This window comes from Mustela putorius, unplaced genomic scaffold (assembly GCF_011764305.1).
Source record: "Mustela putorius furo isolate JIRA1106 unplaced genomic scaffold, ASM1176430v1.1 tig00537335_pilon_pilon_pilon, whole genome shotgun sequence".
In the NCBI taxonomy this organism is placed as follows: Eukaryota; Metazoa; Chordata; class Mammalia; order Carnivora; family Mustelidae; genus Mustela; species Mustela putorius.
In genome coordinates, this window is record NW_025422457.1 from 426,136 (window position 1) to 439,246 (window position 13,111).

General features: G+C 37.1%; 1 protein-coding gene and 1 pseudogene across 5 annotated transcripts in view; one reads left to right on the plus strand and one right to left on the minus strand.

Moving 5' to 3' along the window:
* The window catches only part of CEP350 (centrosomal protein 350), a 150,193-nt gene that overhangs the window by 111,972 nt on the left and 25,110 nt on the right, over window positions 1-13,111 (plus strand). For all 5 annotated transcript variants that reach the window (XM_013064217.2, XM_045074331.1, XM_045074330.1 and 2 more), the window contains 3 exons: window positions 3,024-3,235; window positions 6,288-6,432; window positions 11,333-11,493. In XM_013064217.2, the coding sequence (XP_012919671.1) occupies window positions 3,024-3,235; window positions 6,288-6,432; window positions 11,333-11,493 (518 nt within the window). The remainder of the gene's footprint in view (window positions 1-3,023; window positions 3,236-6,287; window positions 6,433-11,332; window positions 11,494-13,111) is intronic.
* Window positions 1,795-2,330, minus strand: LOC123390366 (annotated as a pseudogene).

The following is a 13,111-nucleotide window of genomic DNA, read 5'->3' on the forward strand; positions in this document are numbered from 1 at the left end:
TGGCGGGGGTTCCAGAGGGAGAATCCCAAGCAGACTCTGAGCTAAACATAGATCCCACAAGGGATCATGACCTGAACCTAAATCAAGAGTCAGATGCCCCCTGGCCGGCCTCATTATGAGATCCTTAATTACATCTGCAAGGACCTTTTTCAAAATAAGATTACATTCACAGGTTCCTGGGGGGTAAGACAGGAACGTATCTTTTTGAGGGCCATCATTCAATGCTTTCACAATACCCGTCAAACTTGTTGGTACGTAGGTAGAACAAGGACCTGCTGGTATATTAATTGTTAAACCTAGTTTAAAAAACAGGTTGAAAAAAGAGGCAATAAAAGTAATTGAGTGCCACATGGGTGGTTCAGTTGGTTGAGCCTCCTGCTCTTGGTTTTGGGTTGGGTCATGATCTCAGGATTCTAAGATGGAGCCATACATCAGGCTCCGCACCAGCTGTGGAACCTGCTTAAGAATCTCTGCCCAGGGCGCCTGGGTGGCTCAGTGGGTTAAGCCGCTGCCTTCGGCTCAGGTCATGATCTCAGGGTCCTGGGATCGAGTCCCGCATAGGGCTCTCTGCTCGGCAGGGAGCCTGTTTCTCTCTCTCTCTCTCTCTCTGCCTGCCTCTCCATCTACTTGTGATTTCTCTGTCAAATAAATAAATAAAACCTTAAAAAAAAAAAAAAAGAATCTCTGCCCCTCCCCACTCTCATGCTCATGTTCATTCTCAAAATAAGTAAATAAAAATAAGAAGTAAAAACAATCAGTAAAAGAATAGAAGTGAGGTATACAGATCCTACAATTCTGTGGTTCCAATCCCAGGTATGAATCCTAGAGTAGTGTTTCTTAAAGTATGGCCTGTGAAAGTCTGGGGAGGTCTCTGAAATCCTCACAGAGGATCTGGGAGATTAGTACTATTTTTATAATAATGCTGACATGCTGTTTGCCTTTTTCACTGTGTTGACATTACACCAATGTAGCAAATATAATAGCGAAATTGCTGATGCCTTAGCAAGAATCAAGGCAGTGGCGCCTAGCGGTGGTGGTAGTCATTGTATTCTTCAACACTTTGCACTACGGATAATGTGCCGGTTTTACAGAAGGAGGTCCTTAAATAAGCATTTACAAATACCAATTTTGTTGAGTCTCAACCTTTGAGTATATATCTTTGTAATATTTTGTGTGACGGAATAGGAAATACGCATAAAGCACTTGCCTGTGCTGAAGGAGAGTGGTTGCCTTGAAGAAAAGCACTTAATGCAGTGATTTGAGTTGCAAGCTGAATTAGCCATTTTTATCATGGAGTATTCTTTGTACTTAAATGACTAAAAACCATGGTCACTTAGGTATTTGGCAAACAATTTCTCAGAAATAAATTACGTTAACTCTGACTCTTCAAGAAAGGAGCACAAGTGACAGTATTTATTGTGAGTGATAAAATTTAAGATTTCAAGGTGAAAGTTTAGGATTTTGGAAATGCTTTTTCCCCCATTGTGAGCTGGACAGCTTTCCAGTACTTAAAAGATGTTCCTGATATGATGGGTGGTGATATTAATTAGAATCATCTTCTTGGAGAGGGGAGAAAACCACTCTTCTAATTAATTCACAAACGAGAACATTACAAAAGGTGACTTAAGGAGGCACACAGACATCTGCCCCGCCCCAAACTCAGACCGTCTCAGTGAACTTCTGTATAGTAAGAACACCCTTTTTCATTCCAATTCTGAAGAAAACTGTGTTTAATGATGAAGGAGAGATTTAACTGGTGTTTTATACTTTATATATCCACTATTAATCATATTTTTATGTTAAATCAACTTGGTCATGAGAGGTGATGTTCCGTATCTTCAGTCTGAACTTCTCGATCAGGTTAATTCATTCGCACATCTGTGCTGCTGCAGCTCCTCGCTGAAACCTGCACAAAGCGCAGGGTCACCCTGGTTGTGGTCGCGCTCCAGAAACTGTTTAGAGAAACAGTTAGTGGCATGGGCTAGATCCCGGCCGCTGGGATGCTGGCTGGGTTTCCTGAGGCTCCTGGTAAGTGATGCAGGCCTTGGAGGCTCAGCATTGCTTCCTCCACCGAAGCCCGCAGTGATGGCGTGACCTGTCATGTGCCCAACAGCAGAGCCCACAGCCACGCCAGCTGCAGCGGTGGCCATCTGAGCCATGAGACCTGGCTGCCGGGGTGCAGCAGATGGTGGAGACGCTGCCAGTGGCTGAGCTGCTGGCGCTGGTCTAGGCATAGCTCCCATCTGAGGTGTCCGGCTGGCCAGAGGAGCCACGTGGGAGCTGCGGCTCTGGCTTCCATGCTCATGGCTAGTGGTGGAGCAGCTTGGCATCTACAAGTCTGAGTTTTGGCCCAGAATCTTCTTTTCATATTGTATGATGAGGTGTGTCAACACTGGGAAGATCTTCATGACTCAGTGAAGCAGTGTTTTACAGATGCCCAGTGATGATTTAGAAAATCATGCATGAGTCAAAAAATCCATTGAAAGTGGAAAGTTGATCAAAGGATTGTAATATAACAGATCACAAAGTTTATTGATAGAGGACTTCAGATTTCACATTCTAACATGTAAAAAAGTACCAAGTGTCAATTTTCAGTGTAACATCAAAAAAGAATCCCCACAATTATCTGTAAAGACTATTGGAATACTCTTTCCTTTCTAATTACATGTATTCTTTGTGAGGCCAGATTTTCTGCATATGCTTCTACCAAAGCAACATGTAGCCCCAGATTGCAGACAGAAGCAGATATGAGAATCCAACTGTCTTCTGTTAGACCAGACGTTAAAGATACTTTTAAAAATGTAAAGCCGTTCCCTCTCCTTTCAACTAAGCCCTTCTCTCAGTTTGCGTCAGCCCAAATTCTTAGACCAACAGACTTTATACTAATATGATTCATTAAGTGATGGGATTAAAAACTATAATTGCAGCAAGTGGAATTATGCAAAAGCAAATAAAAATATAACAATTGAACATTTCTTTTGACCAAGATTGTGGACTTTTTCTTCTTTTTACTCTCTCTATAGAAATAACAAGTGAAGCAGAATCTCCACTACCTTCCTACTCTCACCGACACAGTGAAAGCTCTATTCCAGAAGAGCTGGGCAGTGCTGCTGTGGGCTATCTTCCATCTGAGTCTGTAGTTCAGGAGCAGCCAGGGAGCCCAGATCATAGTGTACTTACGGAAGAAATGGTGTTTTCACAGGAACTGGAATCTTCTACCTCTCCTAGTAAACATGTAAGTTAATATATATTTATTCCTTAAAACTTAGCAATTCGTGATAGTGTTGCCTGTCGCCCATACCTGTAACATACCGTATATGACATTTGAACAGGAGTAAAGATTTTCATTGAATTCTAAAGATTTATAAATATATGAATCTTAGTTTTAGTGGCAGTTATAAAATTATATATTATTAAGTCTATTGATATTGAGGGGATAGGAACTTCTAAAAGATTATTTATTTATTTATTTATTTGAGAGAGCGAGAGAAGAGAGCACAAGCGCTGGGTTCCTGCAGAGGGAGAGGGAGAAGTAGGCTCCCTGCTGAGCAGGGAGCCCTATGGGGGGCTGCATTCCAGGACCCCAGGATCATGAACTGAGCCACAGGCAGACGTTTAACCAACTGAGCCACCTAAGCACCCCAGGAACTTCTAAAATCTTCGAAAGATAATTTAAGGTTGGAGCACCTGGCTGGCTCAGCAGTAAACATGTGACTCTTGATCTTGGAGTCTGGAATTCAAGCCCCACATAGGGTGTAGAGATTACTTAAATAAGTAAAACTTTAATTTACATTGAATTTAAAATTTTTTTTTTACATTGAATTTAAATTTAAAGATAATATATTGGAATGATACAAGTTCTTATTAAAATCTAATCTGTCATATAATAGAAACAATAAGATCTTGGTTGTGCCTATCTGTAATTTAGTTAATAACTGCCTTTATAAATTGGAATAAAAGTAGTGGTTTCATCTCTTTAAAGCAGATCTGAAATGGTTATTGACTCTAAATTAGAGTAATAGTCACTATTAGAATAAGGTTTTCTGCATTGTCCTTAATTCTGTACTTCATTAAAAAAAAATTATCTGATAAAAACCTAAGCTAGAAACTTAAGTGTTTTTCTTTTTTTAAAGTGCTTTTGTTTTTAATATTGATTTTATAAAGTATATAAAGGAATTAACATATTATTAAATTTTATGTGAGAAACTTTGTTAAGGTCTCTCTATGTCTAAAAAAAGGAATACAATACACTTACATTCAGAATGGAATACCCTTTGGTAGAACCTTCAATTTATTATGGATATGAAGAATGAATTGCATTTTCCCATTAAAAAATCAGTCAGGGGCACCTAGTTGGCTCAGTGGATTAAAGCCTCTGCCTTTGGCTCAGGTCATGATCTCAGGGTCCTGGGATCGAGCCCCGCATTGGGCTCTCTGCTCGGCAGGGAGCCTGCTTCCCTTCCTCTCTCTCTGCCTGCTTCTCTGCCTACCTGTGATCACTGTCTGTTAAATAAATAAATAAAATATTAAAAAAAAAAATCAGTCAGATTCATGTGTGTTATGCATCTGTAAGATTTGAGGGAAAACCATTCTTTTTAAACAACAATCTAACAAAGAAGCTGTTTTCGTGCTATGTTGCAAAATATTCCAATGTCTTGGGCACATACCTGAAAACAGAGGTTTTAGATTATAAAAGTTTTCTAATTAAATTATGTTAGCAAATTCTTAGTTCTGTGGCAATAGGCTTGTATACATAATTGTAGCATGGAATTCACAACAAAGTATGTTTTTTACACAATCTTATTATTACTTCCTGTGTATTGATTAGATCCTACCTAGCATTGTTAAGATTCAGAATAACCATTGCCTGATCAAGCTCTAAAAATTAGATTTTTTTCCCTCTCAAGAAAATATGTCAAAGAATTAAAACTAGCATGTCTTAAAATGGTTTTTATAATAAAAACTAATATTTGTTGATTGCTACTTACCAAGTGTCAACTAATATGCTAAATGCCTTATGTGGATTATCCTCACAATTCTGTAGATACTGTGTTAAGTCCCACCCCAAAGCTTAGCAGGCTAGGAAACTTGTGCAAATTCACAGAAATAAGAAGTGGTAATAGCTAGATATCAAAGTCGGCATTCTCACTTCCACCTGATGTCAGGGTAGAAATTACATCCTTTGTAATACGCTCTGTGGACAGTCTTTTGCTCTTTTCTTCTCTTCTTTCCCCTCTTTTTTCCTTCTTTCCACAAAACTAGTACATATTTAGTATTTTTAAAGTTTTTTTTCAGTTTTATTGAGATACAATTGACACACAGCACGGTATAAGTTTAAGGTGTACAGCGTAATGGGTTGACATGTATATATTGTGAAACGATTATTATAATAAGTTTAGTTAATATCCCTTACTTTATACAGTAACCAAAAAAAAAAAAAGTCTTTTTCCTTATAATGAGAATGGTTAAGCTCCTCCCTTAGCAATTCTTACATGTACTGTACAGCAGCATTCATTAGTCATCACAGTGTTCATTGCATCCCTAGGACTTACATATCTTATAACTAGAAGTTTGTACCTTTTCCCACCTTCTTCCAATTCCCCGCACCTCTGGTAACCACAAATCTGATCTCTTCTGTGAGTTTGTTTTTGCTTTGGGTTTTTTTTTTTTTTTTAGATTCTACATAAAAGTGAGATCATATAGTATTTGTCTTTTTCTGTCTGATTTATTTCTCCTAGCAGAGTGCAAGGTCCATCCATGTTGCAAATGGCAGGATTTCCTTCCTTCTTTATGACTGAATAGTATTCCTCTGTGTGTGTGTGTGTCTGTGTTTGTGTGTCTCTGTGTGCATGCACATGTATACGTACACATTTTTTTAATCCATTATCTGTCAATGGAGAACTACCATATGATCCAGCAGCTCCACTTCTGGGAATACATCTGAAGGAAATTAAAATACTATGCTGAAAAAAATACCTGCACCATATTTAGAATTTTTTAAATTAAAAAATAGATGATAAATATCACTTAAACAGTAGCCACTCACTTACTTTATTATAAACATTTTTTAAAAAGCATACTTCTTTATATAGCTTTTTTCTGTGACTTTAAAAATGTTGAGGTCTTATCCTTTATATAATTTGTAAACTGTTTTTACTTTTTATTGTCACAGAGTTAACTTAAAACTCTTTGTAAATATTATCTTTAACTGCTTGGTTTCTCGAATGTTAAATAGATTTTACAAATGTCTCACAAAACAATTCACACTTGGTTTTCTGTTTGAACAGTCACCTCCCAAAAGCTGCACATCTGTGTCAAAGCAGGAGTCTAGCAAAGGAAGTCATAGGACTGGAGGACAGTATCGTCTACCTGTCAAGTCCCATCAACACTGTTACAGTTGGTCAGATGAGTCATTATCTATGACACAGTCAGGTAAGACTAATAATAAGGAATTAGTTTTATTCGTATTATATTTGAATTCCTCTTTAATAAGCTTTGTCTATCCATCTGTTAATAATGTTATCTTTTGTTGTATTTGTAAAGGCTTTTTGCTTGCCAAGATTAAATCACATAATTTCATTGGTAATTAATTATTTCCCTTACTATACAAAATATGACAAACTGTTACATTCTTGGGTTGCTAACGGGCAGTCTTTTGTTCATCAGACATTTTGTTGAATTTTTTTCCCATGTGCCAGATACTGCTTATGTGTTCCCATAGTGCTCTGTGCTTCAGCTTGTTATACCAGACAGTATACTGCTTATGTGTTCCCATAGTGCTCTGTGCTTCAACTTGTTATACCAGACAGTATATAAATTATAACCAGACTTTACTCAGCAGGTCTCCTTTACTAGCATATAGACTCCTAGAAAGGTGAGTCTATATCTTCTTAAAAGTTATGGCACCAGAACCTAGCAGGTACTTTGCATTACAAATAGCAGGTATTTATTAAATGTTTCTTGAATGAATTAATGATGACCATGAGGAGAGATAGGAAGAGGTAGTGCAGGATAGTGTAAGTTTCAAAGGAGGAAAGGTAGAAAATAGACTGCAAATGGCGGTAGGGAACATTGTCTGTTTTCCTTTAACCTCTATGCTCCTATAAGACTCTGTGGTATTAGATTATGAAAGAATGAACAAAGACTTCAGTCTATAAGATTTGTTCTTGGGAAACATATCTATTTAGGCAGTGCTCAGTTTATGTAGGGTTCCAAGGATGATTACTACTTCTTTGAGTGTATGCCTTTGGAGCTCATTTTTAGTTTGCATTTGAGAGTAGACACTTTATAGAAAAAAAGTGAAATATATTATTCTTATTTTGGTCTTTGATCCTTTTCTATACCCCCAGTTTTCAGTGTTTCAAACAATAGTAAATCATGGGATTTTTCCATCACCCATATTTATAAACCACTCTTTTTCTTTGAATAACTGCATAATATTTCAAAGAGAGGATATACCATAACATATTTAACCATTTCCCTAGTGGTGATCATTTAGAGTTTCTCAAAATTGCCAATATTCTAACGAACATTTTCATGTATATTTTCTTGTTGAGTATTTCAGTAAAAATAAATTCTTAGAAATGGAATTACTAGGTCGACCCAGTTGAAGAATGTTGTCTACTATATTTATTTGTTGAAAATTATTGTGTTATATATTTGCTTTCACATACTCTGGTGAAAATTTACAGCCAGTGGAGTAACATGTCAGTAGACATAAACTTGATACTTGGAAGTGTGGATTCTTATCTTGGCTGTATTACTCACTGGTGACTTTCTCCAAGTTTCCTTCCCATATTGGATAATCTTTTCCATTTGTTCCATAGAATAAGAGTATAACCATCCTTGCATGAGTTACAGGGCAAGGATTAGTGATAATGTTAATAAGACACTATTTTATTGATAAAACATAATTCAAGTAAGAATAGGTTTAGAGAAATAGCTCAGATTTTTTAACTATCTACCTGTTACTGATGACATCATTATTTGCACTGTTTATGGTCAGTCTTAATGTAGTGGAGTTATGTAATGCCTTTCTCACTTACGTGATGGAGGTTTGTTACAAGCCAAATTAATGTAGGCCACATAATTTTTTCAATTAGATTATTCTCTCCATCTTGATGTGTTTAAACAAATTGAAGTGTCATTTACCTGTCCCCTCCCCTCTCCCGCACTACCCAAAAAATCCCTGTAGGAGAGAATTCCATAAAGGCAATAAATTCATGTAGAGATTCTCTTGGATGTTACTAATGGTAAGTGCTATGCAGTAATACTATATTTGGGCAGATATATAATATAGTCCCATTCACTCTCATAGACTTTTATTTAATTTCTGCCCTTCATTTGTATACTTTTGGTTTCTTTAGTACTTAAAAATAGAAACATTTTCTAAGGTCTATCATCTAAAAACTCCCAAGTTTTTCATCATCCACTGTTAAATCTTCACAACCATAGATGATAAATGTTTTTATTAGAATAATCACTGCTGGCATATGCAATTTTTAAAATATAGTAAAATAATCATTTTGGGAGGGGGGCAAAGTTGAAACTAAGTCTGTGGAAGTATAATGGTCCTGTATACAATTTTATCAAAGTAATGTCTCAAGTTTCGGAAGCACAGTTTTAGAAGACGAAAAGGTTTGTGTTTATACCTCATTTTAGAAAGGTTTTAATTTTTAGGTCAGCCTGCAGTCCTACTCCCAGTCGTTATACTAGAACCATCAATCGAATCTCTACAAAGCCTGCCGCTAAGTGTTCAGAACCTTTTAACCCTGAAGCCAATTTATTATTTTTTTCAGAAATTAAAAAGAAAAAAGAAAAGGAGATAAAAGAAAAGAAAGGGAGATAGTTGCTCTCTCCCCACCACCACCGTTTTTAGGTTTCAGACCAAAAAATAGATTACCTAAATTACAGCTACATAAAACGTTGGTCTTAGGTGAATATGAATCCTACCACCATTTATTGAGCTTTTGTGGTAGTTGAGGTGCTGTGTGCTTTATTCATCTTACTTAATTTTCACATCAATTCTCGAAATTGGTAGGGAGCAGACACCTTACTGGTGACCAGTAGTAGATCCAGAATTGAAAATGGACTTTATTATTACGTTATTTTGTGAGTGTTAATCAGTAAATAGTAAGCTTTGCCCATGCTGCAGGCTCAGTATGATGCCACCACTGGTGTAAGATGGGTGTGACTTTACTGAGGTTCCTTAAGTCAAGGGCAGAGAAGTGACAGGCACTTAGACTTCATTATCTCTAATCCAGATATTGGATCATACTATCAAAAAAGACTATAATCCTTTTGAATTTAAGTAAATTCTGTAACTAGTTCTCATGCAATTTAATGTGAAGAACCTGAGAAACACCTGGTTATTAATGGTCTAGTGTTATAGTGTACATCTGAGTCTTCAGGCCTATATACAATAGTATTTTTTTTTTTAATATTTTATGTATTTGACAGAGAGAGAGATCACAAGTAGGCAGAGAGGCAGGCAGAGAGAGAAGGCGAAGCAGGTTCCCTGCTGAGCAGAGAGCCCAATGCGGGGCTTGATCCCAGGACCCTGAGATCGTGACCTGAGCTGAAGGCAGGGGCTTAACCCACTGAACCACCCAGGTGCCCCTACAATAGTATTTCTATTGCTATTAAATGTCTCACTCAGCATAAATGTGTGGAACTGATACCATTGTGTGAGTTTAGGAGGAAGTGTGAGGAATAGTCATTTGTATTTCTATGTAATTTCCATATGTAGTGAAATAAGCAGCATATTTGCTTATTTAATTATTTAAATTTTTGGTGGGTAGTAAATCAGGGTTTACTGAGCGATAGCAAAGTAGTGGTACAAAGCTGCTGAGGAGGGAGGGGACCTAAGAAGGTTTCCCTAAGCAACATCTTTAAATGATACTATTTTCATAGCATGTATGTGGCACTTATAATGAAATGTCTTTTTCATGATTTTGCTGTGACTGGGCATCTGCTTTGTGTGTAAAGGGAACTATTGGGAAGAAAATAATATTTAACTAGTTTCATTTCATTTATTTTAAATATTTTAAGAGCTTCTAAAGAAAGGTTATAGCAGAGTATATTTCTTTTTAATTTCTCTGTTTCCTTTTATGTGGCATTAAGACATCATCTGATGATTCATAGTCCGTTTAAAATGACAAAATTTCAGGGCACCTGGGTGGCTCAGTTGGTTAAGCCTCCGACTCTTGGTTTTAGCTCTGATCTTGGTCTCAGGGTCATGAGATCGAGCCCTGCGATTCAGCTCTGCACTCTGTGGGAAGTCTGCTTGGGATTCCCTCTCCCCCTCTCCCTCTGCCCCTCCCCCTGCTCGCATACACACTCTTTCTCTTTCTAAAATAAATCGTAAAAAAAAAAATAAAATAAAATGACAGAATTTCAGGGTGTCTGGGTGGCTCAGTTACTTAAGTATCTGCCTCTTGATCTCAGTTCAGGTCTTGATCTCACAATTGTGAGTGCAGGTCGCACATTGGGGTTTGTGCTGGGAGTGGAGCCTACTTTAAAAACAACAAAAGACAGGGGCGCCTGGGATGGAGCCCCGCATCGGCCTCTCTGCTCAGCAGGGGGCCTGCTTCCCTTCCTCTCTCTCTGCCTACTTGTGATCTCTCTCTGTCAAATAAATAAATAAAATCTTTTTAAAAATAAATAAATAAAAACAACAAAAGACAGAAAAGCAATTTGATTTTAATATGACTTAAAAACTATTAACAACTAAGGAGAAAGGCAGATAAATATGATTATCTTGTCATTGGGAAATAATTCCTTAAAAAATGTCCAAATTTTACTAACCTAAAAATTTTTCAACTTCTAGTTGCTTATCTCACCAAGATGGGGTACCTTGAGATTTTATTTGCCATTTCAAATAGTATAATTAGGAAGTGAAAAAAATAGGAGGAAACCTTCCCCTCCACCCCACCCCTCCCACCCAATAGAGATGTAGGGAAAAAGAGAGGAAATGTAAATCACTAATAAATTTTTTTCAAAAGCTCAAATTCAAGTTTAATATCACATTGCAGCTTTTCATGAATAATATAATTAATAGTTATTGAATTAACTCTCCTTTCTTTTAAAGATTTATTTATTCATTTGAGAGCAAAAGAAAGGGAGCAAGGGGGCCAGGGGCAGAGGGGGAGAGAGAGAATCTTAAACAGGCTCCCTGCATGTGGAGCCTGATGTGGGGTTCAGTACCAGGACCCTGAGATCGTGACCTGAGCCAAAAGCAAGAGTCAGACACTGAAATGACTGAGCCATGCGGATGCCCTGAATTAACTATTCTTAAGTTAAAACTAAGTAAGAGATTTTGTATCTCTTTCAGAAACAACATCCGACCAAAGTGACATTGAGGGTAGGATCAGAGCCCTAAAGGATGAGCTGCGGAAAAGAAAATCAGTTGTGGACCAGCTAAAGAAGGAACAGAGAAAAAGGCAGAAGGAAAGATTGAAAGCCCAAGAAGCCAGTCTGATCAAACAGTTAGAGGTGAGACACAGGAAGAAGGGGGGTTGATATCGAGGCTAATGTGTATGTGAAGTCTGTTTTTAATGTTGTTAATAAAGTCATGGGTTAGAATTTTTCAGTATTAGTGTGGTGCCACATTTTAACCTCTTTCTAAAAAATCTGCGACAATCTAAAAACATTAAATTAAATGTTAAAATAATAAATATTATATCAATTATTAAGTAAATATTAAAATCAAGTGTTAAAGGATTTTTTTCTAAATAGACCTGTGAAAGATTGATATCCATGCCCTCTGAAGCAGAGAATCATCAGATAAGTAATTAAGGAGGGCACATGTTGCATGGAGCACTGGGTATGGTGCATGGTGCATAAACAATTTTGGAACACTGAAAAAAAAATTACAAAAAAAAATCAGTAATTGTTATTGCCTTTTTAAAAACAACTTGTTTTTTAAGCGTGATATTTCATGCCACACAGATTATTAATGTGACTCTTTGTACTATTTAAATGGCTCCAAAACGAAAATTCTAAACTTGACTCTTCCAAGCTCTAGCAGCCTTCCCTGATTCTGCCCAGGCTAGAAACCTGGTTTTCGTAGCTTCCTTATTCTATTTTGTCCTATCCATTCGGTCACCCATTGATTCTTTTCTTTATAAATCTTCTTGCTTATCATTTTCCATCCCAACTGCCATCATGCTCTTTGGATCCTAATGACCTCTCTGCATAGCCTCTTGAATGTCCCTGTCTCGGGTTGCTTCCCTATTGCTTGCATACTTTCTGCCAGCCTCATGTTCCTAAACTGCTACATTCATCATAGGATCGATACAAACTTCTGCTCCTTACAAGAATTATTTCTCATGGCATCACCAGAGAAGACCATTCAGCTTCTACCTGAACACTTCCAGTAATAGGAAATTTCAAATTTTCAAGGCAGTTGATTTCATTGTTGGACTCTAGGTTCTCTACATGTTAGAAACCTTTTTATTAGGTTTAGCCAGTATTTCTGTCTTTTTAATGGTCCTTGTTGTTGTCACACCAAATATGTGTTCCTCCTACCTTTATTAGTTTAATCATCAGATATTTAAATGCCTATTTGTATGCCAGGAACTCAGCTAATTACTTCACACATGTTCTTCATTTATCCTCAAGCAACAATGTATGGCTTTACTGTCCCTGTCTTACAGATGAGGAAACTGAGTTTCCTCAGTTTCCCTGATACTGAGGGACACATAGCTCATAAATGGTAAAGCTAGGATTTTAATATATCTCTAATTCTAAATTTTGTATCCTCACCATTATACTGCACTATCTTCCACATAGTAAATAGGCTATTAACAGTTGTGGAGAAAATAGACAGTTACACGAATACATGATACAGAGATGGGAACATGGATTGTAATTTGCAGGTGTTTAGAAGTAGGAAAAGTGGCTAAGGTAGAATGACCATACTGGCAAGATCATGTTGGAAAGGACTGGTAAACAAAATTTAAAAATGAAGATCATGTTCAGGACCTCAGAGTCAGACTGATGAGTTTGGCCTTCCAATCAGCAGTCTTTAAGCTTGACCACACATTAGAATTAATTGAGGAGCTTTTTGAAAAATACAAATATTCAGGCTCACTCCCAGAGGTATTCACTG